Here is a 23469-nt window from a genome sequence, read left to right as displayed (position 1 = left end):
TTAAACACCATTATTTTATTTCACCTTTATGTGACCTTTATGTGACCTTTATGTGACTAGGCAAGTCAGTTAAGAACGAATTATTTTAAAAAACTGACAGACTCAGGACACGTTGATATAACTCGGAGCAATGTGATATTTCTCTTCTGATCCTCCAACGTCAGAAAAGCAACATAACGGGTATTTTGCATGAATGTACACACATTTACACAACGAGTGCTGTGTACCGACCGGCTCTGCATTTCAGGGCAGAGATTGTGAAACTTCTGTACAAGAAAACTGTGTTGTGGACACTTATCCTCATATGAACTTTGAACTTGTGCGGGGTTCCTCCGAATCAACGGGGCGTTTTCCGTGCCACGTTGTCAAGGCTACTAGAGCCCGCCCTCTTGAGTATCCCTATAAAATGACAGGATCTGCTAACAGACATCAGATCAAGTTTGAACGAATGAGCCCCGTCTCCTCGGAAACCAAACACCGATCGACGAGAATATTTTCCTACGCAGAGAGAAGCAAATCACCCCCCAGAGCCCATCCCACTGTTGCTCGTTCAAACCAAACAGTTCACAATACATGAAATCAGAGACCACGAGACTTATTTTTCCTATTACAAGTCTGGTGAATGTACTATGAGAAGCAATATTGACAGATTCCACCTCAATGACTGAGTTGTATTCTGTTTTACCCTGCTTTATAATATTCCATTAACTACCTCATTTAGTAAATAAAACCTTCAAACTGAATTATTTTTGGCGTAGAGTTAATTTGTGAGCGATTGGGTTCTTGACGTTTCAGAGCTTGACGACTTCAGAATGATAATGGAGTAATTGACTGTTCATTAAGACTATTGTTGATGTAGGATTAAATGGTATACCGGCTAGTGATAACTACCGATAAAGTTGATTCAAAAGGGCTCCAATCCAACCCTTAAATGGTGACCCTCAGATTCATTTGGATAGGATAACCACATTAACCAAATCAGATCAATGAATTATTCCAGGAATTAAATCAGTCAATTATTATCTTCAATATCTATAGACAAGACGCACAACTCCTCCCATGTCATTAAAGTATATTGAATTGAGAGACACAGAGACAGCCAGAAAGGCCGAGACAGACAGGACCCCAAGGTACTGTGCTGATCAGTGTGGGTAGAGGTTTGAGGAAGTAGGCCCCAACTTAGCACCAGTCATTAGTTCCTCTCTGTGTCATGCATGGCTCAACACATGACAGTGAATATCAGTCTTTAGTTTGAAAACCCTGTTCCATTATCAAGTCAGGTACAACTGAGCTACCAGTTTCTCCATGCGTGGTTTCTATTCACTTACATACCAAGTGTTAGAACTGGAAAAGGTTTCCCCACAGCAGAGACAGTAGGTTCTCATCCCAACTGGCTCCACTACTCCCTTTAGAGTGCACTGCTTTCGACCAGAGCCCATATACACTGTACAGGGAATAGGATGCCATTGGGGACGTAATTTGTGCCTACCTTAGTGAGTTCCAGCGAGATCGCGGCAGCCATCTTCCCTCCATAGGACTCTGAGAATATGTAGAAGGGCACACTCTAGAGAAGACAAAAAAATAATAGGTAAAAAATAAAAATAAATGTAAATGCATTGAGTAGTTTGAGCCAATACAGCCCTGTTCCAATACATCCTCCCTCCCTAGAGGAGACTCCTGGGGTGTTCAGGTCAGTTCAACATTTGCGTGTCTGTTTGTACTGAATGAAAAGTTTCCTCAGAAACTGAGCCTTTGAGGTATGTTTTCTCCTGTTTGGTGTGGTCTGATCAATATGGGTGTGACCATTTGAAAAATGGCAAAACTTGTGCAACACACACACAATACACAGGAGTTTAAGCAACAACAAAACCTGCGGTGGACAGGATTGAAACAAATCCAACATGCATTTACGTTGTGATGCAGTCACGACCAACAAGTCTCACAAAACTATTTTGGACGAGATCGGCTTCGACAAGTTATCCTTTACACACTTCGTAGTACATTGTGACAGTAGAATAAATGTTTGACTCATATCGATGCCACGGACCAGTTTTCTAAATGACAAGTCGTTTTTTAGGGGCAGTTGCTCTTTAAGTCGATCTCAGCTCGAGGGTCACGTCGGGATTTCGAAATTCAGAGGGCCACACAGATGATTTATTTTATGACCGATTTATTAGTCAAAATCAAATTTGCAGGACAGAAAAATAGCAGTTATTTGAAAATATATAAGTCCATCATCATTTCTCCATTCTTTCTATGTTGTTTTAGATGTTCCAGTGTGGCCTGGAGGTTTTTTCTCTTCTTCTCCCCAAATAATAATCCCCCCTAAAAAATATATTATTTTGTTCTTACTCAAACCTCCTGCGTTATCCACATGACAGAAATCTGTCGCAGTGACGAGACCTTTAACCCTTGCCATACACAATCTCCCTCTGTGCCTCCATAATCACACCGTTCTCCAACTGGTCCTTCCGGCACTGTTTCCACTGAATTAGAAGCCGAACACCGTTCGAACTCACCCCGGTGATCGTACCCGTGTGAAGCCGAACACCGTTCCGAACTCACCCCGGTGATCGTACCCCAGGCCGAACACCGTTCAGAACTCACCCCGGTGATCGTACCCGTGTGAAGCCGAACACCGTTCAGAACTCACCCCGGTGATCGTACCCGTGAGGCCGAACACCGTTCAGAACTCACCCCGGTGATCGTACCCGTGTGAAGCCGAACACCGTTCAGAACTCACCCCCGGTGATCGTACCCATGTGAAGCCGAACACCGTTCAGAACTCACCCCGGTGATCGTACCCGTGTGAGGCCGAACACCGTGAACTCACCCCCGGTGATCGTGTGTGAAGCCGAACACCGTTCAGAACTCACCCCGGTGATCCGACCCGTGTTCTGAAACTCACCCCGGTGATCCGACCCGTGTGAGGCCGAACACCGTTCTGAAACTCACCCCGGTGATCCGACCCGTGAAGCTGAACCCACCTGGAACTGTTCCTCCTTGTTGAAGAACTGTTTGAGCAGCACCAGCATGTCGGAGGCGACCGTAGCCACGTCAGTAGCGAAGGCCTCGTCTGAATCCGTGTAGCTGAAGCCTGTTCCTACCGGGTTATCAACGAACAATACACTGGAGTACTGAACCTGCAGGGGAAAAACACACACACACACACCTTATACACTGACATCCAGTTTCCATTGATGAGCCGTGTGTGTGTGTGAGAGGTTTACCCAGGAGTTTTTCCTAGGCTCAAGGTCTCTGTCCAGGGGTCCAATCTCTTCAAAGTTCCCGAAGCCACAGCCTGATCCTCCAGGGCCTCCCTGGAATGGAGACATGTAGCACTATTAGAGATACATCCTCTACCCTCCCTCCCTCCCTGTAAGAGATACATCCTCTACCCTCCCTCCCTCCCTGTAAGAGATACATCCTCTACCCTCCCTCCCTCCCTGTAAGAGAGTAGATGGTAGAGGATGTATCCCTGTAAGAGGGATGGTAGAGGATGTATCTCTTACCCTCAGAGGATGTATCTCTTACAGAGGGATGGTAGAGGATGTATCTCTTACAGAGGGATGGTAGAGGATGTATCTCTTACAGAGGGATGGTAGAGGATGTATCTCTTACAGAGGGATGGTAGAGGATGTATCTCTTACAGAGGGATGGTAGAGGATGTATCTCTTACAGAGGGATGGTAGAGGATGTATCTCTTACAGAGGGATGGTAGAGGATGTATCTCTTACAGAGGGATGGTAGAGGATGTATCTCTTACAGAGGGATGGTAGAGGATGTATCCTTACAGAGGGATGGTAGAGGATGTATCTCTTACAGAGGGATGGTAGAGGATGTATCTCTTACAGAGGGATGGTAGAGGATGTATCCTTACAGAGGGATGGTAGAGGATGTATCTCTTACAGAGGGATGGTAGAGGATGTATCCTTACAGAGGGATGGTAGAGGATGTATCTCTTACAGAGGGATGGTAGAGGATGTATCTCTTACAGAGGGATGGTAGAGGATGTATCTCTTACAGAGGGATGGTAGAGGATGTATCTCTTACAGAGGGATGGTAGAGGATGTATCTCTTACAGAGGGATGGTAGAGGATGTATCTCTTACAGAGGGATGGTAGAGGATGTATCTCTTACAGAGGGATGGTAGAGGATGTATCTCTTACAGAGGGATGGTAGAGGATGTATCTCTTACAGAGGGATGGTAGAGGATGTATCTCTTACAGAGGGATGGTAGAGGATGTATCTCTTACAGTTCCGCACCAGTCATTATCATGAGCCTGCCCTCCCAACCACCTGTGGTGTAAGGTTACCCACTTGTAGCTAGGTAAGAGTCGTGTAGTGTAAGGTTACCCACTTGTAGCTAGGTAAGAGTCGTGTAGTGTAAGGTTACCCACTTGTAGCTAGGTAAGAGTCGTGTAGTGTAAGGTTACCCACTTGTAGCTAGGTAAGAGTCGTGTAGTGTAAGGTTACCCACTTGTAGCTAGGTAAGAGTCGTGTAGTGTAAGGTTACCCACTTCACTTCTAGATATGTAAGGGAGTAGTATAGTGTAGACTAGTGGAGTGTAAAGTTACTCACCTGCAGCCACATCACGAGAGGCAGCTGGGAGTAGCTGGTGGACGGGCTGTCAGCATAGTAAAGCCACCAGAACATATGTGCCCCCTCGCGTACGTCAACATATCCCCAGGATTCTTTTGATTTTAGGGGATTCGAGAACCCTGCATACAAGAGTTGGAGACATTGAAATGATGTTATTAAAAATGCTACGTTTGGTCTTAAAAAAATGCAGTCTAATGGCAAAAATCCCCAGCCCTGATTGCTGCAGCAGATGTCGTGGAACAGCGCAGTGGGGGGGGGTCTGATCAGGAACACGTCAACATTGTAGCTAGCCAACTTTTGCTTTCACATTGAACGCTGACATGAAACCCGACCAAGTAAAGCAAATTAATGGATTTGATCAATTTGATTGCTGGAGCCTGAGTCACCGTACTTAGCGGACTAAACTCTGTGGAGTCACGGTCGTGATTTCAAGCATGTTTGGATAACGGCGCAGTTAGTATTCAAACTGGAATTGAACAATTTTGAAACACCAATATATCGGACACAATCACTCGACAGAGCCAACTACTTACCTGTATCAATTGCCACGACAAGTAGCAACACAACGCTGCAAGCGCTTGTTTTCGTCAACCCCGTCATCCCGACTTGTTCACATGAACTTCACAATGACAACACTTTTCATTACACTACTGGGTCACGTCAGATGTCAGTCACATGACTGACCGAATCGTCAGCTGACCAGAATATGGAAAATGGGGAGAGGCCATCAGGATATTTAGAGCCAATCAATGAGCATTGTGAAGCTAGCCACGCCTCTACCCTCCGCCTTGAATTGTGTCAAAATAAAAGTCCCGGGGAAAATGTCCTGTGAATTTTCCATATTAAAAGCCACGGAACACAGGAGATGTATAAACTGAAGATTGACCAAGAAAAATAGATTTATTTATCAAGTCATGAGAACGCAATCATGGTTTTATACTTCTGCCGGAGGACAAAAGAGCTAATCAAATGAATCAATCAATCTCAATCAATCAAACCTCCAAATCATGTGACTACTCTGGAAACATTTTTTTTCAAACAGCACCTAGCAACAAATTTAGCAACTTTAAAACATTTATTTTTAACTTTTTGCGACTTTTGAAAAGTGACTCATGTTAAAATGCACGCATTTACCCTCTAAATTACACAAAAATGTTTTTCTCTGTCACACGCTCAGTCACAACACACGTGCCTGGCTGTAAAAGTGCATTGTGAGTGACGTCAGCAGCAGGCGCTCAGCTCGTGCACAGGCAGCAGCAATTTCAACAAATTGCAAATCACATTGTTGGATGACTGCAGCTGCAGTAGCACGGGTTTAACAAGCCAAATTTAGGTCAACATTGGATCATTCAGAGATCCTCACTGAACTTCTGGAGAGAGTTTGCTGCACTGAAAGTAAAGGGGCTGAATAATTTTGCACGCCCAATTTTTCAGTTTTTGATTTGTTAAAAAAGTTTGAAATATCCAATAAATGTTGTTTCACTTCATGATTGTGTCCCACTTGTTGTTGATTCTTCACAAAAAAATACAGTTTTATATCTTTATGTTTGAAGCCTGAAATGTTTCAAAAGGTCGCAAAGTTCAAGGGGGCCGAATACTTTCGCAAGGCACTGTATATGGTCTCATGTACCACGACTGTCAGCCAATCAGCATTCAGGGCTGGAACCACCCAGTTTATAATTGTTGGTATATTTTAAGGAGGAATTTTTAGTTGACCAAAATTGCTTCTACTTTGTTGTCTACTCTGTTAGGTTTCCATGGTTTGATACATCTTCTGTGAAGGTTTCCATGGTTTGATACATCTTCTGTGAAGGTTTCCATGGTTTGATACATCTTCTGTGAAGGTTTCCATGGTTTGATACATCTTCTGTAAAGGTTTCCATGGTTTGATACATCTTCTGTGAAGGTTTCCATGGTTTGATACATCTTCTGTGAAGGTTTCCATGGTTTGATACATCTTCTGTGAAGGTTTACGTGTCTTTTGTATATCCATGTTTCCTAACCAGCGGTACCAGAACCCCCGGGGGGTAATGGGCATATCCACAGGGGGTACCTGAGAAGACTGAGGCCATAGGCTTACTAGTAATGGGCATGAGCCGGTACTCTGGGCAGAGTAAAATGGACTTGGTGGTACAGTAACCAAAAGGTTGGGAACCACTGATGTACATTATGAAAATGCTTGGTTGAAAATACTGCCACTTGGTGTTTACAACTACTACTACCAAAGATTGAGTATACTCTGCTGTCGCCTATTGGCAAGAAAGGGAATCGCATATTTAAAACGTGTGAAACATTCGGCTACTACGTGCGTCCAGTCAGAGAGTTTGTTTTGAAATGGGGAAGTCAAGTTTTGTAACAACCCAATAGGAGGAAGGAAAACAGCAGCTTCACATTACAGTTGGTCGAATCACCAGATTTCTTTTACAAATCTATAAGAATGCAACTAGCCAGCTAAGCAACTAGTTAGTTAGGTAGCGGTCGAAATTTAAGCAATTGTTACCTGGAGGAAAATGGGGGAGGGTTTAGTATTTTCTTGTATTTAGTCCAGTGGAGGGTCATGTAATTTGTAATCGATTTATATGTCAATATTTGTCAGCATTTTGGAATGTACGTGTTGAATTCGGCTATGTAACTTTGGTGTACAACCCTGCTCTCTCTCGTTCTCCTCGCTGAGCTCGGCTGGGTGGGCACTTAGCTTTCCATCGGCTTTTCGATCAGACCCTCTCTGTGCTTGGTGTATCAGAACGTGGGCATGTAGAGTATCTGGTGAATCAAATGGTGCTTGTAGTGATGACGTAGGGAGCTAGCGCACAATAAGAACGACGGTAGAAATGCTGCATTCAAAACAACTGGGAACTCAGAAATCTCAGACTTCGGTGCATTCAAGACAACTCGGGAAAAGGGGGAGCTCCGACTGGGGAAAATAGTTTTGAAAGGTCATCCAACTCCGAATTCAAAGTCGGAAACTCAGGAATCTTGCTAGAGATCTGACTTTCCGACCTGAAGATCACTGACATTATTTGCCTTCTTTTGTGTGTGTGTATTGAGTTCCCAGTTGTCTTGAAAGCGCCAAAAACTCTGGTGTATCACAACAACACGCATGGCGTTGCACAATTATGGAAGGACCACAGCTCGTGAAACATGTATCTTCACGACAATGTACAGGTTTCTTTGCGGTCTCTGTCCGCTGAAGAGAGTCTAGAAAAGTGTAACAGAATTTTGGAGTTGAATGGAGATGGTACCTCAATGTGGAAAAACGTGACGGGATAAAATCAGGTGTTGGAGGAGTTGCTACTGAGTTTTTCAAGCGATATGTTTATCATAGGCTGCCTGTCATTACATCATGATTTTGGTTTTTATTCGAAGCATTAGTCTTACCTTCTATAGTCAACTTACACACACTGACATGCACTACCTCATCAGCTATGTGTGACGTTTTAAATGTATGTAGATCTGTCCATAATGAGAATGTTTTGTTGTTGACCAAAATGGTTCCTACTGTTGCCTACTACTAGGTTCTGCTCATCAATTGTTAGGCTATTTGTTAATAAAACATGTAATTGTTCTTTTGTTAAGGGTTTTGAAAAAGACTGCCTCTTTACCAGACTTATGTTTTTTTACGTTTTCAACTACCCCTACCAAAGATTTTAGAGTACACTGGACTTTGTGGCTGTGTTATCTAGTGGGAACCGGCTAGCGCTTCCGGTATAAGGGAGAGTTGAATGAAATATTTAGCTGGCTAATTCCCTTCCGTGCCAACAGGTGGCAGTAACTGAACGAGTCAACTCTTCAAAAGACAGACAACTAGTTTTCTGAACGGCGTGTGAGATAGATTTCCTTCCACACAGCAACAATGGCAGCCTCCAACACCAATGTGATACGGGTGCGATTGTATTTTGATTACCCGCCGCCCTCGGTATCCGACTGTCGCATGTGCTGGGTCCTCGTGGATCTGAACAAATGCCGGGTGGTAGCAGACATAGCCAGCGTGATCAGGGAAAAGTTCGACTTCAGTCGCAGGAGCATTTTGAGTCTGTTCATTGAAGACTGCTACCTGCCGCACACAGAGAGCATCTACGTAGTCCGAGATAACGACAGCATCAGGTGCGTCACACACACACACACACACACACACACACACACACACACACACACACACCACACACACACACACCCGCCAGACATGTTTTTATCCAGTCTGATCCACCTTTAGCTGTAGACCTGCGCTAGTGCTTTGGACAAGAGCTAATGGCGCTGTAACTTTCATTAGGATTTCAGTCTGTGATCTAACCCACGTGGTTGGTTCATTCAATTTATTTGGGTTGGTTATACAGCCTAGCTAGGTAGCTAGATACACCGGCTTGCAACAAAACAATAGAGGGGTTGCACTCCAAGCCTGGTCTTAGCCTAGGCCAATATGTTTTCACACACACCACCCCTAGTACTTTGAGAATATCTACCGTTCCAACCCTCCGTGTTGTGTTGATTGACAGAGTGAAGGTGGACACCCTAACCCTTTCCAATGGAAGTCAGTCGAACACATCTGTTGTGAAGTCCAAGAAGAGGAGGAGAGATGCCGAGGAGGAGGAGGAGCCCACCCAGAACCGAGTGAGTGAAGAGTGGAGGAAGAAGAAGAAGAAGAAGAAGAGTCAGGAGGCCGATTCCAACCCGGCTGCGGTTGAAGAGAGGAGGAAAGAAGACAAGCAGAAACAGAAGAAGAAGAAAAAGAAAGATAAGGTGGCGACCAAAACCACTGCCTCGTCCACAGGACCCTCTCCCACCTCGTCCACAGGACCCTCTCCCACCTCGTCCACAGGACCCTCTCCCACCTCGTCCACAGGACCCTCTCCCACCTCGTCCACAGGACCCTCTCCCACCTCGTCTACAGGACCCTCTCCCACCTCGTCTACAGGACCCTCTCCCACCATAGTCAAAGCGGACCTAAACACCAAGAAGGCTCCAGCAGCCACAGCTGTATCTGTTAACGGTAAAGCCACAGCAAAGACCCCGAATGGGGAAACGGACGACTCTTCTGATTCCAGTGAAAGTAGTGAGGAGGAGGCCCCCAGTAAAACCCCCATGCAGAAACTACCCCCCAAATCACACTCTGCTAGCTCTACACCCCCTGTCACATCTAAAGCCACCCCTGTAGTTAAACCCCGAGTCCCCATTAAGAAACCACGCCCACCTCCCTCATCTGATTCGGACTCCTCAGACTCATCGGGTGACGATGCCTCTAGCAAAGCCACCACAGGCAAACCTCCCGTTAAAAACCAAACTCCTCTATCCAAACCTCCCGTTAAAAACCAAACTCCCCTATCCAAACCTGCTGCCACTCCTCTTACCACCATACCCACCAGCTCCGGAGCTGGTCCTAGAGACAAAACCACCCCTCCAGGCCCAGCCTCCCTTCCTCAGGTCCCAGGACCTCTGTATCCCCTGGCCAGAGAGCTAATGCTCCAGGACCAGGCTCTACCCCAGCAGTGCAGAAGGCCCACAGGAGGCCTGAGAGCCCAGGCTCTAGTAGTAGTAGTAGTAGTAGTAGTAGTGAGGAGGAGATCCAGCTGGTTATCAAACAACCTGGCCTGGGGATGGGGATAGTCCCTGCTATGGCAGCACAACCCACCTGGAGAGGCAGGGGAAGCCCTAGGGGTGCGGAGAGAGGTGGGGGTAGAGGGATTAGGGGTAGAGGGGATGGAGGCCAGAGTTGGGGTGGTGGAGGTAGGGGGTTAGAGGGGACTGGGACAGGGCGCCTCGTGGTGGGGGTAGAGGTGGGGAGTGGGATAGGGGTTCTCGTGGGGGTAGAGGAGGGGGAGGAGATAATGCAGGGTTTTATTTCAACTATGAAGGTGGACAGCGACAGCAGACTCATCAGCCACCATCGTACCAGAAGGACTCCCTGATTAACAGCTCTGTGGTGTTCCAGGTAAGTCAACTGACTGCTACACGGTATTCCAGGGTTGGTCATTTAGATTTTTCTTTATTTTTAAATTCTCATTGAAAAGCACAGAACTGGAATTGGCATTTCAGTTTACTTCCTGAATTTAAATGGACTCGACACCGACCCTGTGGCATTCTGTAACCTACTTCTGTTGCTGCTGCAACGAAGATGTGGGAGGTATGACATTTATAGGTGTGTGTGTGTTGTAGAACCCATCAGAGAGTGTCCCCAAGAGGGACTACAGTGAGATGCCCCTTCTAGCTGCTCCCCCTCAGGACGGACAGAAGATCGCCTTCAAGGTAACCCACCGCTTATAGACCGAGGTAACCACCTCTTATAGACCGTCGAGGTAACCCACCTCTTATAGACCTTCGAGGTAACCCACCTCTTATAGACCTTCGAGGTAACCCACCTCTTATAGACCGTCGAGGTAACCCACCTCTTATAGACCGTCGAGGTAACCCACCTCTTATAGACCGAGGTAACCCACCTCTTATAGACCGAGGTAACCCACCTCTTATAGACCGAGGTAACCCACCTCTTATAGACCTTCGAGGTAACCCACCTCTTATAGACCGTCGAGGTAACCCACCTCTTATAGACCGTCGAGGTAACCCACCTCTTATAGACCTTCGAGGTAACCCACCTCTTATAGACCTTCGAGGTAACCCACCTCTTATAGACCTTCGAGGTAACCCACCTCTTATAGACCGAGGTAACCCACCTCTTATAGACCTTCGAGGTAACCCACCTCTTATAGACCGAGGTAACCCACCTCTTATAGACCTTCGAGGTAACCCACCTCTTATAGACCGACCGAGGTAACCCACCTCTTATAGACCTTCGAGGTAACCCACCTCTTATAGACCGAGGTAACCCACCTCTTATAGACCTTCGAGGTAACCCACCTCTTATAGACCGAGGTAACCCACCTCTTATAGACCTTCGAGGTAACCCACCTCTTATAGACCGACCGACGAGGTAACCCACCTCTTATAGACCGACCGACGAGGTAACCCACCTCTTATAGACTGACCGACGAGGTAACCCACCTCTTATAGACCGACCGTCGAGGTAACCCACCTCTTATAGACCGACCGTCGAGGTAACCCACCTCTTATAGACCGACCGTCGAGGTAACCCACCTCTTATAGACCGACCGACGAGGTAACCCACCTCTTATAGACCTGCTGGCGGTTCCGTACTCACCACACAGCTCAGTCTGATACACTGGGTTCAAATGGAAGCAATGCGTTTTACCTTCACTCAGGTCATGTGTCTTTATTTAACCAGGGTGGTCCACTCAGTAACACTGTTTCCCAGTGGTTCAACTGGAAGGGCCTTAGTGTACTAGTAGAAAGAAGACCATAGTTAGTGTATAGCGTCACTCCATTCAGACACTGGAGCCTTCTTCCTGTTCAGGTCATGTGACCAGGAAACTCCTAGCTGTACTAATTCAGTCGACTCTCCATGGACGAGGAGGGAAAGAGTTAAAGATGCTGCTGATGTACAATGGCAAGAGAAAGTATGTGAAGCCTTTGGAATTACCTGGATTTCTGCATTCATTCATCATCACATTTTATCTGATCTTCACCTAAGTCACAACAATAGACAGTCTGCTGCTTAAAACTAATAACACAACAATAGACGGTCTGCTGCTTAAAACTAATAACACAACAATAGACGGTCTGCTGCTTAAAACTAATAACACAACAATAGATGGTATGCTGCTTAAAACTAATAACACAACAATAGACAGTCTGCTGCTTAAAACTAATAACACAACAATAGACGGTCTGCTGCTTAAAACTAATAACACAACAATAGACGGTCTGCTGCTTAAAACTAATAACACAACAATAGACGGTCTGCTGCTTAAAACTAATAACACAACAATAGACGGTCTGCTGCTTAAAACTAATAACACAACAATAGACGGTCTGCTGCTTAAAACTAATAACACAACAATAGACGGTCTGCTGCTTAAAACTAATAACACAACAATAGATGGTATGCTGCTTAAAACTAATAACACAACAATAGACAGTCTGCTGCTTAAAACTAATAACACAACAATAGACGGTCTGCTGCTTAAAACTAATAACACAACAATAGACGGTCTGCTGCTTAAAACTAATAACACAACAATAGATGGTATGCTGCTTAAAACTAATAACACAACAATAGACGGTCTGCTGCTTAAAACTAATAACACAACAATAGACGGTCTGCTGCTTAAAACTAATAACACAACAATAGACGGTCTGCTGCTTAAAACTAATAACACAACAATAGACGGTCTGCTGCTTAAAACTAATAACACAACAATAGACGGTCTGCTGCTTAAAACTAATAACACAACAATAGACGGTCTGCTGCTTAAAACTAATAACACAACAATAGACGGTCTGCTGCTTAAAACTAATAACACAACAATAGACGGTCTGCTGCTTAAAACTAATAACACAACAATAGACGGTCTGCTGCTTAAAACTAATAACACAACAATAGACGGTCTGCTGCTTAAAACTAATAACACAACAATAGACGGTCTGCTGCTTAAAACTAATAACACAACAATAGACGGTCTGCTGCTTAAAACTAATAACACAACAATAGACGGTCTGCTGCTTAAAACTAATAACACAACAATAGACGGTCTGCTGCTTAAAACTAATAATGCAACAATAGACAGTCTGCTGCTTAAAACTAATAACAACAATAGACGGTCTGCTGCTTAAAACTAATAACGCAACAAGAGACGGTCTGCTGCTTAAAACTAATAACGCAACAAGAGACGGTCTGCTGCTTAAAACTAATAACGCAACAATAGACGGTCTGCTGCTTAAAACTAATAACACAACAATAGACGGTCTGCTGCTTAAAACTAATAACACAACAATAGACGGTCTGCTGCTTAAAACTAATAACACAACAAGAGACGGTCTGCTGCTTAAAACTAATAACACAACAAGAGACGGTCTGCTGCTTAAAACTAATAACACAACAAGAGACGGTCTGCTGCTTAAAACTAATAACACAACAAGAGACGGTCTGCTGCTTAAAACTAATAACACAACAATTCTAGGGTTTTATGTCTTTATTGAACCCACATTGAAAAAGTATGTGAAGCCTTGGATTTAATAACTGGTTGACCCTCCTTTGGCAGCAATAACCTCAACCAAATGTTTCCTGTAGTTGTAGATCAGACCTGTACAACGGTCAGGAGGAATTTTGGACCATTCCTCTTTACAAAACCGCTTCAGTTCAGCAATGTTCAAGGGATGTCTGGTGTAAACCACTCTCTCGAGGTCATGCCACAGCATCTCAAATCGGGTTGAGGTCAGGACTCTTGACTGGGCCACTCTAGAAGGTCAGGACTCTTGACTGGGCCACTCCAGAAGGTCAGGACTCTTGACCGGGCCACTCCAGAAGGTCAGGACTCTTGACTGGGCCACTCTAGAAGGTCAGGACTCTTGACTGGGCCACTCCAGAAGGTCAGGACTCTTGACTGGGCCACTCCGGAAGGTCAGGACTCTTGACTGGGCCACTCCGGAAGGTCAGGACTCTTGACTGGGCCACTCCGGAAGGTCAGGACTCTTGACTGGGCCACTCCGGAAGGTCAGGACTCTTGACTGGGCCACTCCGGAAGGTCAGGACTCTTGACTGGGCCACTCCGGAAGGTCAGGACTCTTGACTGGGCCACTCCGGAAGGTCAGGACTCTTGACTGGGCCACTCCGGAAGGTCAGGACTCTTGACTGGGCCACTCCGGAAGGTCAGGACTCTTGACTGGGCCACTCCGGAAGGTCAGGACTCTTGACTGGGCCACTCCGGAAGGTCAGGACTCTTGACTGGGCCACTCCGGAAGGTCAGGACTCTTGACTGGGCCACTCCGGAAGGTCAGGACTCTTGACTGGGCCACTCCGGAAGGTCAGGACTCTTGACTGGGCCACTCCGGAAGGTCAGGACTCTTGACTGGGCCACTCCGGAAGGTCAGGACTCTTGACTGGGCCACCCCGGAAGGCGTATTTTCTTCTGTTGAAGCCATTCTGTTGTTGATTTTACTTCTGTGTTTTGGGTCGTTGTCCTGTTTCATCACCCAACTTCTGTTGAACTTCAATTGGCGTACAGATAGCCTTACATTCTCCTGCAAAATGTCTTGATAAATTGGGAATTCATTTTTCTGCCGACGATAGCAAACTGTCCAGGCCCTGAGGCAGCAATGCAGCCCCAAACCTTGATGCTCCCTCCACTATACTTTACAGTTGGGATGAGGTTTTGATGTTGGTGTGCTGGGCTTTTTTTCTCCACACATAGTGATGTCTGTTCCTTCCAAACAACTCAACTTTAGTTTCATCTGTCCACAGAATATTTTGCCAGTAGAGCTGTGGAACATCTAGGTGCTCTTTTGCGAACTTCAGACGTGCAGCAGTGGCTTCTTCCGTGGTGTCCTCCCATGAACACCATTCTTGTTTAGTGTTTTACGTATCGTAGACTCGTCAACAGAGATGTTATCATGTTCCAGAGATTTCTGTAAGTCTTTAGCTGACACTCTAGGATTCTTCTTAACCTCATTGAGCATTCTGCTCTGTGCTCTTCCAGTCATCTTTGCAGGACGGCCACTCCTAGGGAGAGTAGCAACAGTGCTGAACTTTCTCCATTTATAGACCATTTGTCTGACCGTGGACTGATGAACATCAAGGCTTTTAGAGATACTTTAACCCTTTCCAGCTTTATGCAAATCAATCATTCTTAATCTTAGGTCTTCTGATCTCTTTTGTTCGAGGCATGGGTCACATCAGGCAATGCTTCTTGTGAATAGCAAACTCAAATTTTGTGAGTTTTTTTAAAAGGCTGGGCAGCTCTAACCAACATCTCCAATCTCGTCTCATTGATTGGACTCCATGTTAACTGACTCCTGACTCCAATTATCTTTTGGAGAAGTCAGTAGCCTCAGTGTTCACATACTTTTTCCAACCTACATTATGGATGTTTAAATGATGTATTCAATATAGACAAGAAAAATACAATCATTTGTGTGTTATTAGTTTAAGCACACTGTGTTTTGTCTATTGTTGTGACTTAGATGAAGATCAGGTTAAATGTTGATGACTAATTTATGCAGAAGTCCAGGTCATTCCAAAGGGTTCACATCCTTTTATTGCCACTGTGAGTCCCTCTGTTTTCCACGTGAATAAAACCTCTAATTAACATAGAAGAACAGTGAGAGATGACTGTAGAGTTGTGTGTTGCTAAGGTGCTACACACCTCCATGTAACTCATTATCACTCTGTCGTGTGTGTGTGTGCGTGTGTTCACAGCTGCTGGAGCTGACAGAGAACTACACACCAGAGGTGTCTGAGTATAAAGTAAGTAAAAAATAGTTGAATGACTCACTGTTTTCTCTCTCTGTGTCTGGTATAACTTGAGGAGAAACAGCTGTGTGAACACGGTTAGGAACTGTTTTCTCTCTCTGTCTCGTATAACTTGAGGAGACAGAGCTGTGTGGACACGGTTAGGAACTGTTTTCTCTCTCTGTCTGGTATAACATGAGGAGAAACAGCTGTGTGGACACGGTTAGGAACTGTTTTCTCTCTCTGTCTGGTATAACATGAGGAGAAACAGCTGTGTGGACACGGTTAGGAACTGTTTTCTCTAACCGTAGGTGGACAGCACTTTCTTCTTAAGTTATGTCCTGAACTAAGACTAAATACATGTGGTAAGAAATGTTTATATGCTACATATTTAAAAATATAATCGGTTTAATTTGGGTACTGTTCTTTCTCACTGTGTCTATCAGGAGGGGAAAATCATTCATTTCGACCACAGCACCAAACAGATTGAGCTCGAACTGCTCTCTGCTTATCAAGGTAAGGCCAAACGGATGACTGCTCTCTGCTTATCAAGGTAAGGCCAAACGGATGACTGCTCTCTGCTTATCAAGGTAAGGCCAAACGGATGACTGCTCTCTGCTTATCAAGGTAAGGCCAAACGGATGACTGCTCTCTGCTTATCAAGGTAAGGCCAAACGGATGACTGCTCTCTGCTTATCAAGGTAAGGCCAAACGGATGACTGCTCTCTGCTTATCAAGGTAAGGCCAAACGGATGACTGCTCTCTGCTTATCAAGGTAAGGCCAAACGGATGACTGCTCTCTGCTTATCAAGGTAAGGCCAAACGGATGACTGCTCTCTGTCTTATCAAGGTAAGGCCAAACGGATGACTGCTCTCTGCTTATCAAGGTAAGGCCAAACGGATGACTGCTCTCTGCTTATCAAGGTAGGCCAAACGGATGACTGCTCTCTGCTTATCAAGGTAAGGCCAAACGGATGACTGCTCTCTGCTTATCAAGGTAAGGCCAAACGGATGACTGCTCTCTGCTTATCAAGGTAAGGCCAAACGGATGACTGCTCTCTGCTTATCAAGGTAAGGCCAAACGGATGACTGCTCTCTGCTTATCAAGGTAAGGCCAAACGGATGACTGCTCTCTGCTTATCAAGGTAAGGCCAAACGGATGACTGCTCTCTGCTTATCAAGGTAAGGCCAAACGGATGACTGCTCTCTGCTTATCAAGGTAAGGCCAAACGGATGACTGCTCTCTGCTTATCAAGGTAAGGCCAAACGGATGACTGCTCTCTGCTTATCAAGGTAAGGCCAAACGGATGACTGCTCTCTGCTTATCAAGGTAAGGCCAAACGGATGACTGCTCCCTGCTTATCAAGGACAGGCCAAACGGATGACTGCTCCCTGCTTATCAAGGACAGGCCAAACGGATGACTGCTCCCTTTATCAAGGTAAGGCCAAACGGATGACTGCTCCCTGCTTATCAAGGTAAGGCCAAACGGATGACCTGCTCTCTGCTTATCAAGGTAAGGCCAAACGGATGACTGCTCCCGCTTATCAAGGTAAGGCCAAACGGATGACCTGCTCTCTGCTTATCAAGGTAAGGCCAAACGGATGACCTGCTCTCTGCTTATCAAGGTAAGGCCAAACGGATGACCTGCTCTCTGCTTATCAAGGTAAGGCCAAACGGATGTTGACCTGCTCTCTGCTTATCAAGGTAAGGCCAAACGGATGACTGCTCTCTGCTTATCAAGGTAAGGCCAAACGGATGACTGCTCTCTGCTTATCAAGGTAAGGCCAAACGGATGACTGCTCTCTGCTTATCAAGGTAAGGCCAAACGGATGACTGCTCTCTGCTTATCAAGGTAAGGCCAAACGGATGACTGCTCTCTGCTGATCAAGGTAAGGCCAAACGGATGACTGCTCTCTGCTTATCAAGGTAAGGCCAAACGGATGACTGCTCTCTGCTTATCAAGGTAAGGCCAAACGGATGACTGCTCTCTGCTTATCAAGGTAAGGCCAAACGGATGACTGCTCTCTGCTTATCAAGGTAAGGCCAAACGGATGACTGCTCTCTGCTTATCAAGGTAAGGCCAAACGGATGACTGCTCTCTGCTTATCAAGGTAAGGCCAAACGGATGACTGCTCTCTGCTTATCAAGGTAAGGCCAAACGGATGACTGCTCTCTGCTTATCAACTTGAGGAGGTAAGGCCAAACGGATGACTGCTCTCTGCTGATCAAGGTAAGGCCAAACGGATGACTGCTCTCTGCTGATCAAGGTAAGGCCAAACGGATGACTGCTCTCTGCTTATCAAGGTAAGGCCAAACGGATGACTGCTCTCTGCTTATCAAGGTAAGGCCAAACGGATGACTGCTCTCTGCTTATCAAGGTAAGGCCAAACGGATGACTGCTCTCTGCTTATCAAGGTAAGGCCAAACGGATGACTGCTCTCTGCTTATCAAGGTAAGGCCAAACGGATGACTGCTCTCTGCTTATCAAGGTAAGGCCAAACGGATGACTGCTCTCTGCTTATCAAGGTAAGGCCAAACGGATGACTGCTCTCTGCTTATCAAGGTAAGGCCAAACGGATGACTGCTCTCTGCTTATCAAGGTAAGGCCAAACGGATGACTGCTCTCTGCTTATCAAGGTAAGGCCAAACGGATGACTGCTCTCTGCTTATCAAGGTAAGGCCAAACGGATGACTGCTCTCTGCTTATCAAGGTAAGGCCAAACGGATGACTGCTCTCTGCTTATCAAGGTAAGGCCAAACGGATGACTGCTCTCTGCTTATCAAGGTAAGGCCAAACGGATGACTGCTCTCTGCTTATCAAGGTAAGGCCAAACGGATGACTGCTCTCTGCTTATCAAGGTAAGGCCAAACGGATGACTGCTCTCTGCTTATCAAGGTAAGGCCAAACGGATGACTGCTCTCTGCTTATCAAGGTAAGGCCAAACGGATGACTGCTCTCTGCTTATCAAGGTAAGGCCAAACGGATGACTGCTCTCTGCTTATCAAGGTAAGGCCAAACGGATGACTGCTCTCTGCTTATCAAGGTAAGGCCAAACGGATGACTGCTCTCTGCTTATCAAGGTAAGGCCAAACGGATGACTGCTCCCTGCTTATCAAGGTAAGGCCAAACGGATGACTGCTCCCTGCTTATCAAGGTAAGGCCAAACGGATGACTGCTCCCTGCTTATCAAGGTAAGGCCAAACGGATGACTGCTCCCTGCTTATCAAGGTAAGGCCAAACGGATGACTGCTCTCTGCTTATCAAGGTAAGGCCAAACGGATGACTGCTCTTTCTGCTTATCAAGGTAAGGCCAAACGGATGACTGCTCTCTGCTTATCAAGGTAAGGCCAAACGGATGACTGCTCTCTGCTTATCAAGGTAAGGCCAAACGGATGACTGCTCTCTGCTTATCAAGGTAAGGCCAAACGGATGACTGCTCTCTGCTTATCAAGGTAAGGCCAAACGGATGACTGCTCTCTGCTTATCAAGGTAAGGCCAAACGGATGACTGCTCTCTGCTTATCAAGGTAAGGCCAAACGGATGACTGCTCTCTGCTTATCAAGGTAAGGCCAAACGGATGACTGCTCTCTGCTGATCAAGGTAAGGCAAACGGATGACTGCTCTCTGCTTATCAAGGTAAGGCCAAACGGATGACTGCTCTCTGCTTATCAAGGTAAGGCCAAACGGATGACTGCTCTCTGCTTATCAAGGTAAGGCCAAACGGATGACTGCTCTCTGCTTATCAAGGTAAGGCCAAACGGATGACTGCTCTCTGCTTATCAAGGTAAGGCCAAACGGATGACTGCTCTCTGCTTATCAAGGTAAGGCCAAACGGATGACTGCTCTCTGCTTATCAAGGTAAGGCCAAACGGATGACTGCTCTCTGCTTATCAAGGTAAGGCCAAACGGATGACTGCTCTCTGCTTATCAAGGTAAGGCCAAACGGATGACTGCTCTCTGCTTATCAAGGTAAGGCCAAACGGATGACCTGCTCTCTGCTTATCAAGGTAAGGCCAAACGGATGACTGCTCTCTGCTTATCAAGGTAAGGCCAAACGGATGACTGCTCTCTGCTTATCAAGGTAAGGCCAAACGGATGACTGCTCTCTGCTTATCAAGGTAAGGCCAAACGGATGACTGCTCTCTGCTTATCAAGGTAAGGCCAAACGGATGACTGCTCTCTGCTTATCAAGGTAGGATGAAGATCCCTCACTTAACAGTTTAAATGAATGGGGGGGAAAATGAAGGAAGTAACTGTTAAATGGCGATACTCCACCCGTCTCCCAGAGTGCACTGGTACAACTTCCTGTCATTGGATTGATGTAATGATTGGCTGGCGTGAGCTTCCACTGTTAAATCCATGATGAGAAGTGTTCCAGTGCGTAACTTTGGGAGAAAGGTGGAGAATCGGGACTCGGACGATGTTTCCCTCAGCCATCTGAAGGCACCTGGCACTACCTGTCATTGTCTGCCCCTCACCTGGCACTACCTGTCATTGGACCTGACCAAGATGGCCCAACCTTAATATGTCTGTCTGCCCCTCAGCGCCCGTGGAGCCGGGAAGTTTGACCTGGTGTATCAGAACGCGGACGGATCCGAGAGTGTGGAGTACGCTGTGTCCCGGGGCTCCAGGGTAAGACATAAAATACTGTTACTGTACGTTTATATATACATGAATAAAACCAATAGAATCAGTGTGGAGTACGCTGTGTCCCGGGGCTCCAGGGTAAGACATAAAATACTGTTACTGTACGTTTATATATACATGAATAAAACCAATAGAATCAGTGTGGAGTACGCTGTGTCCCGGGGCTCCAGGGTAAGACATAAAATACTGTTACTGTACGTTTATATATACATGAATAAAACCAATAGAATCAGTGTGGAGTACGCTGTGTCCCGGGGCTCCTGGGTAAGACATAAAATACTGTTACTGTACGTTTATATATACATGAATAAAACCAATAGAATCAGTGTGGAGTACGCTGTGTCCCGGGGCTCCTGGGTAAGACATAAAATACTGTTACTGTACAGTGTTATTTCACACTCTGTGGGGGGCTTAACACTCTGTGGGGGGCTTAACACTCTGTGGGGGGTGGCGGCTTAACACTCTGTGGGGGTGGCGGCTTAACACTCTGTGGGGGCGGCTTAACACTCTGTGGGGGCGGCTTAACACTCTGTGGGGGGCGGCTGAACACTCTGTGGGGGGCGGCTGAACACTCTGTGGGGGCGGCTTAACACTCTGTGGGGGCGGCTTAACACTCTGTGGGGGGCGGCTTAACACTCTGTGGGGGGCGGCTTAACACTCTGTGGGGGGCGGAGCGGCTTAACACTGGGGGAGCGGCTTAACACTGGGGGGCGGCTTAACACTCTGTGGGGGGCGGAACACTCTGTGGGGGGCGGCTTAACACTGGTGGGGGGGCGGCGGAACACTCTGGGGGGCTTAACCTTTTTGAATGTTGTTTTGGTTCCATTGACCATCCTCTCTTCACTAAGCAGGCCTCTTCTCACACTGTACTGGCTGTGTGACACTGTATGGATGAGCTTGACCCCCTCTCTATTGTCCCTGACTGCATTTTAACCCCATCACCCACATGTTGAGGGAAGCTGTTCATTGTCCAATGAATGTCCCTTATAATCGTTTAGTTGAAAGAGAAACCTGTTGGGATACTTTAAACCAGGCATAATGGGGGTTAAATATGTTCCAATAAAACAGCTGTATGTGCAGAATTTGGAATGTTGTGGTTTTTACCATGGGGATGTGTTTGTGATGTCACTCCCATAGAATTGAATAGAATCCCATTTCAGTGTCTCTCTCTCTGTGTCTCTGTGTCTCTCTCTCTGTGTCTCTCTCTCTCTCTCTCTGTGTCTCTCTGTCTCTCTGTCTCTCTCTCTCTCTGTGTCTCTCTCTCTGTCTCTCTGTCTCTCTCTGTGTCTCTTTGTCTCTCTCTCTCTGTGTCTCTCTCTCTGTGTCTCTGTCTCTCTCTGTCTGTCTCTCTCTCTCTCTCTCTCTCTCTGTGTCTCTCTGTCTCTCTCTCTCTGCAGGTGACTGAACGTTGGGACTCACTGCTGGAACCCAGGCTAGTTGTTGGGAATTTGAGCTGAGGAACAAGATGGACGTTCTTGGTCGACTTGGCCCAGGCATTTCTATAACACTGGCCCATTTCCCCCACTCGAGTTCTCCAGTATTGGCCAAATTATAATAATTCAGCACACAACCCCAATTTAGACTGGGTTAAAAATGGACCAGCCCAAATTTGGCATTTGCCAGATCTGCCCCATGGCCAGTCCGTTTCTGGTTGGACGGACTGGGGCTTGTTCTGACACCTCCATAGACAGTTTACCCTGGACCCAGATTAAGCTGGAGATGTTCCATTGACTATGATTTTGTTTAGTTCAGGAGTAGAGCCTTAATCTGGGTCTGGGAAACCAGCCTGTCAACATGTGGTTGACTCTACAGTCTCTCTGATGAAGAGCTATATACTGGTAGCTATTTTACCTTACTAAACCCCTTATCCCAGCCTTACTGTCAACATGTGGTCGACTCTACTAATTCAGGATGTTTTTTTTAATGGAGATTTGTTAAATTCAATAGTTTTGCGTTTCAGTTTATTTCCTCAGTAGATAAGAGTTCAAATGAAATTGACCAGAACCTTGGATTCAGCTAATCAAAGTCTGGATTAAAGCTATTGATTAGTTTTAGTTCTGGGTGTGCTGAGCACCATTTTAATGACCCACTTAAACACCTTGTAATGTTGTATTGTGGAAGGGAGGGTACAGGGTAGGTTGCATAAGTACCTTCAAATGTTATTTTATTTTTGGTCTCTTTTCTTTCTTTTTTTTTTTTTTTTTACATTGATATAACTGTGAATGTCCCATCTTGAATTTATTTTAAAACTTGTTTGTAAGATAATAAAGTTTGATATTCTATGACTGGATAGTTGGCGTTTCTTAAACTATGCCATAGTTCCGGTAGTTATCAAGAATAGCATCCACACCAGAGGTCAGGACAATTTAATGGAACGTAAAGTAGCTATTCAGGGTAACCACGGAGCTGGGGCGTGTACAAGGACAATACATACATTGGCGATTGGAAAACGTGTGTCATGTTTAGTTCTGGCGATTGGAAAACGTCATATTTAGTTCTGGCGATTGGAAAACGTGTGTCATATTTAGTTATGTTTTTTAATTTTAAATATCACAATTTATTTCACGTTGATTTACAGTAATGATTAACTTCCACTTTTCTGTTCAATAGTCCTATGGTTGGAAAACAATCAAGGAGCTAGATGGTGTCACAATAACATAAAATTGTATCTTTCTCAGTATCATAACATAAAAACACCTGCCCTGACACTTTAAAAACACGCTCATGGGCAGATGTTTACGTAAATCGATTTTTTTTTCCTTCATGATCGTGAATCGTAGCCATTTATCGTCTCTACCCACCGCGCGTCGATCAGTGGTCCTTCCCATTCGGTAACGGGATGCTGCTGATGTCACAGCACCAACCGAGCCAGTCAGCAACGGCACCAGCGGAGAACAGCAACCGGAATGATGGCGAATACA

At 45.8% G+C, this 23469-nt stretch overlaps 3 protein-coding genes across 3 annotated transcripts; 2 read left to right on the top strand and 1 right to left on the bottom strand.

The window, feature by feature from the left end:
- Positions 1-1489: 1489 nt before the first annotated feature.
- LOC121843659 (retinoid-inducible serine carboxypeptidase-like) lies at positions 1490-5293 on the bottom strand (the record flags this gene model as incomplete). The annotated part of the gene is given in 5 exon segments (XM_042313420.1): positions 1490-1564; positions 2988-3143; positions 3231-3320; positions 4583-4722; positions 5137-5293. Coding segments are annotated over 5 exon segments (528 nt in total), but the record flags the coding sequence as incomplete, so codon positions are not given.
- A 2387-nt stretch (positions 5294-7680) lies between these two features.
- On the top strand, positions 7681-10304 carry LOC121843657 (coilin-like). Its single transcript, XM_042313418.1, has 3 exons — positions 7681-7879; positions 8366-8707; positions 9097-10304. The coding sequence occupies exons 2-3, from the start codon at positions 8457-8459 to the stop codon at positions 10202-10204; spliced, it is 1359 nt and encodes a 452-aa protein (XP_042169352.1). The 5' UTR covers positions 7681-7879; positions 8366-8456; the 3' UTR covers positions 10205-10304.
- A 112-nt stretch (positions 10305-10416) lies between these two features.
- LOC121843658 (coilin-like) lies at positions 10417-22070 on the top strand. Its single transcript, XM_042313419.1, has 6 exons — positions 10417-10529; positions 10754-10843; positions 15867-15914; positions 16346-16415; positions 20446-20533; positions 21946-22070. The coding sequence occupies exons 2-6, from the start codon at positions 10793-10795 to the stop codon at positions 21947-21949; spliced, it is 261 nt and encodes an 86-aa protein (XP_042169353.1). The 5' UTR covers positions 10417-10529; positions 10754-10792; the 3' UTR covers positions 21950-22070.
- The last annotated feature ends 1399 nt before the right edge of the window (positions 22071-23469 follow it).

Source organism: Oncorhynchus tshawytscha, unplaced genomic scaffold (genome assembly GCF_018296145.1).
Source record: "Oncorhynchus tshawytscha isolate Ot180627B unplaced genomic scaffold, Otsh_v2.0 Un_contig_4732_pilon_pilon, whole genome shotgun sequence".
In the NCBI taxonomy this organism is placed as follows: Eukaryota; Metazoa; Chordata; class Actinopteri; order Salmoniformes; family Salmonidae; genus Oncorhynchus; species Oncorhynchus tshawytscha.
Note: the sequence above shows the minus strand (reverse complement) of the source record. Positions and strands in the feature narration are given on the sequence as shown.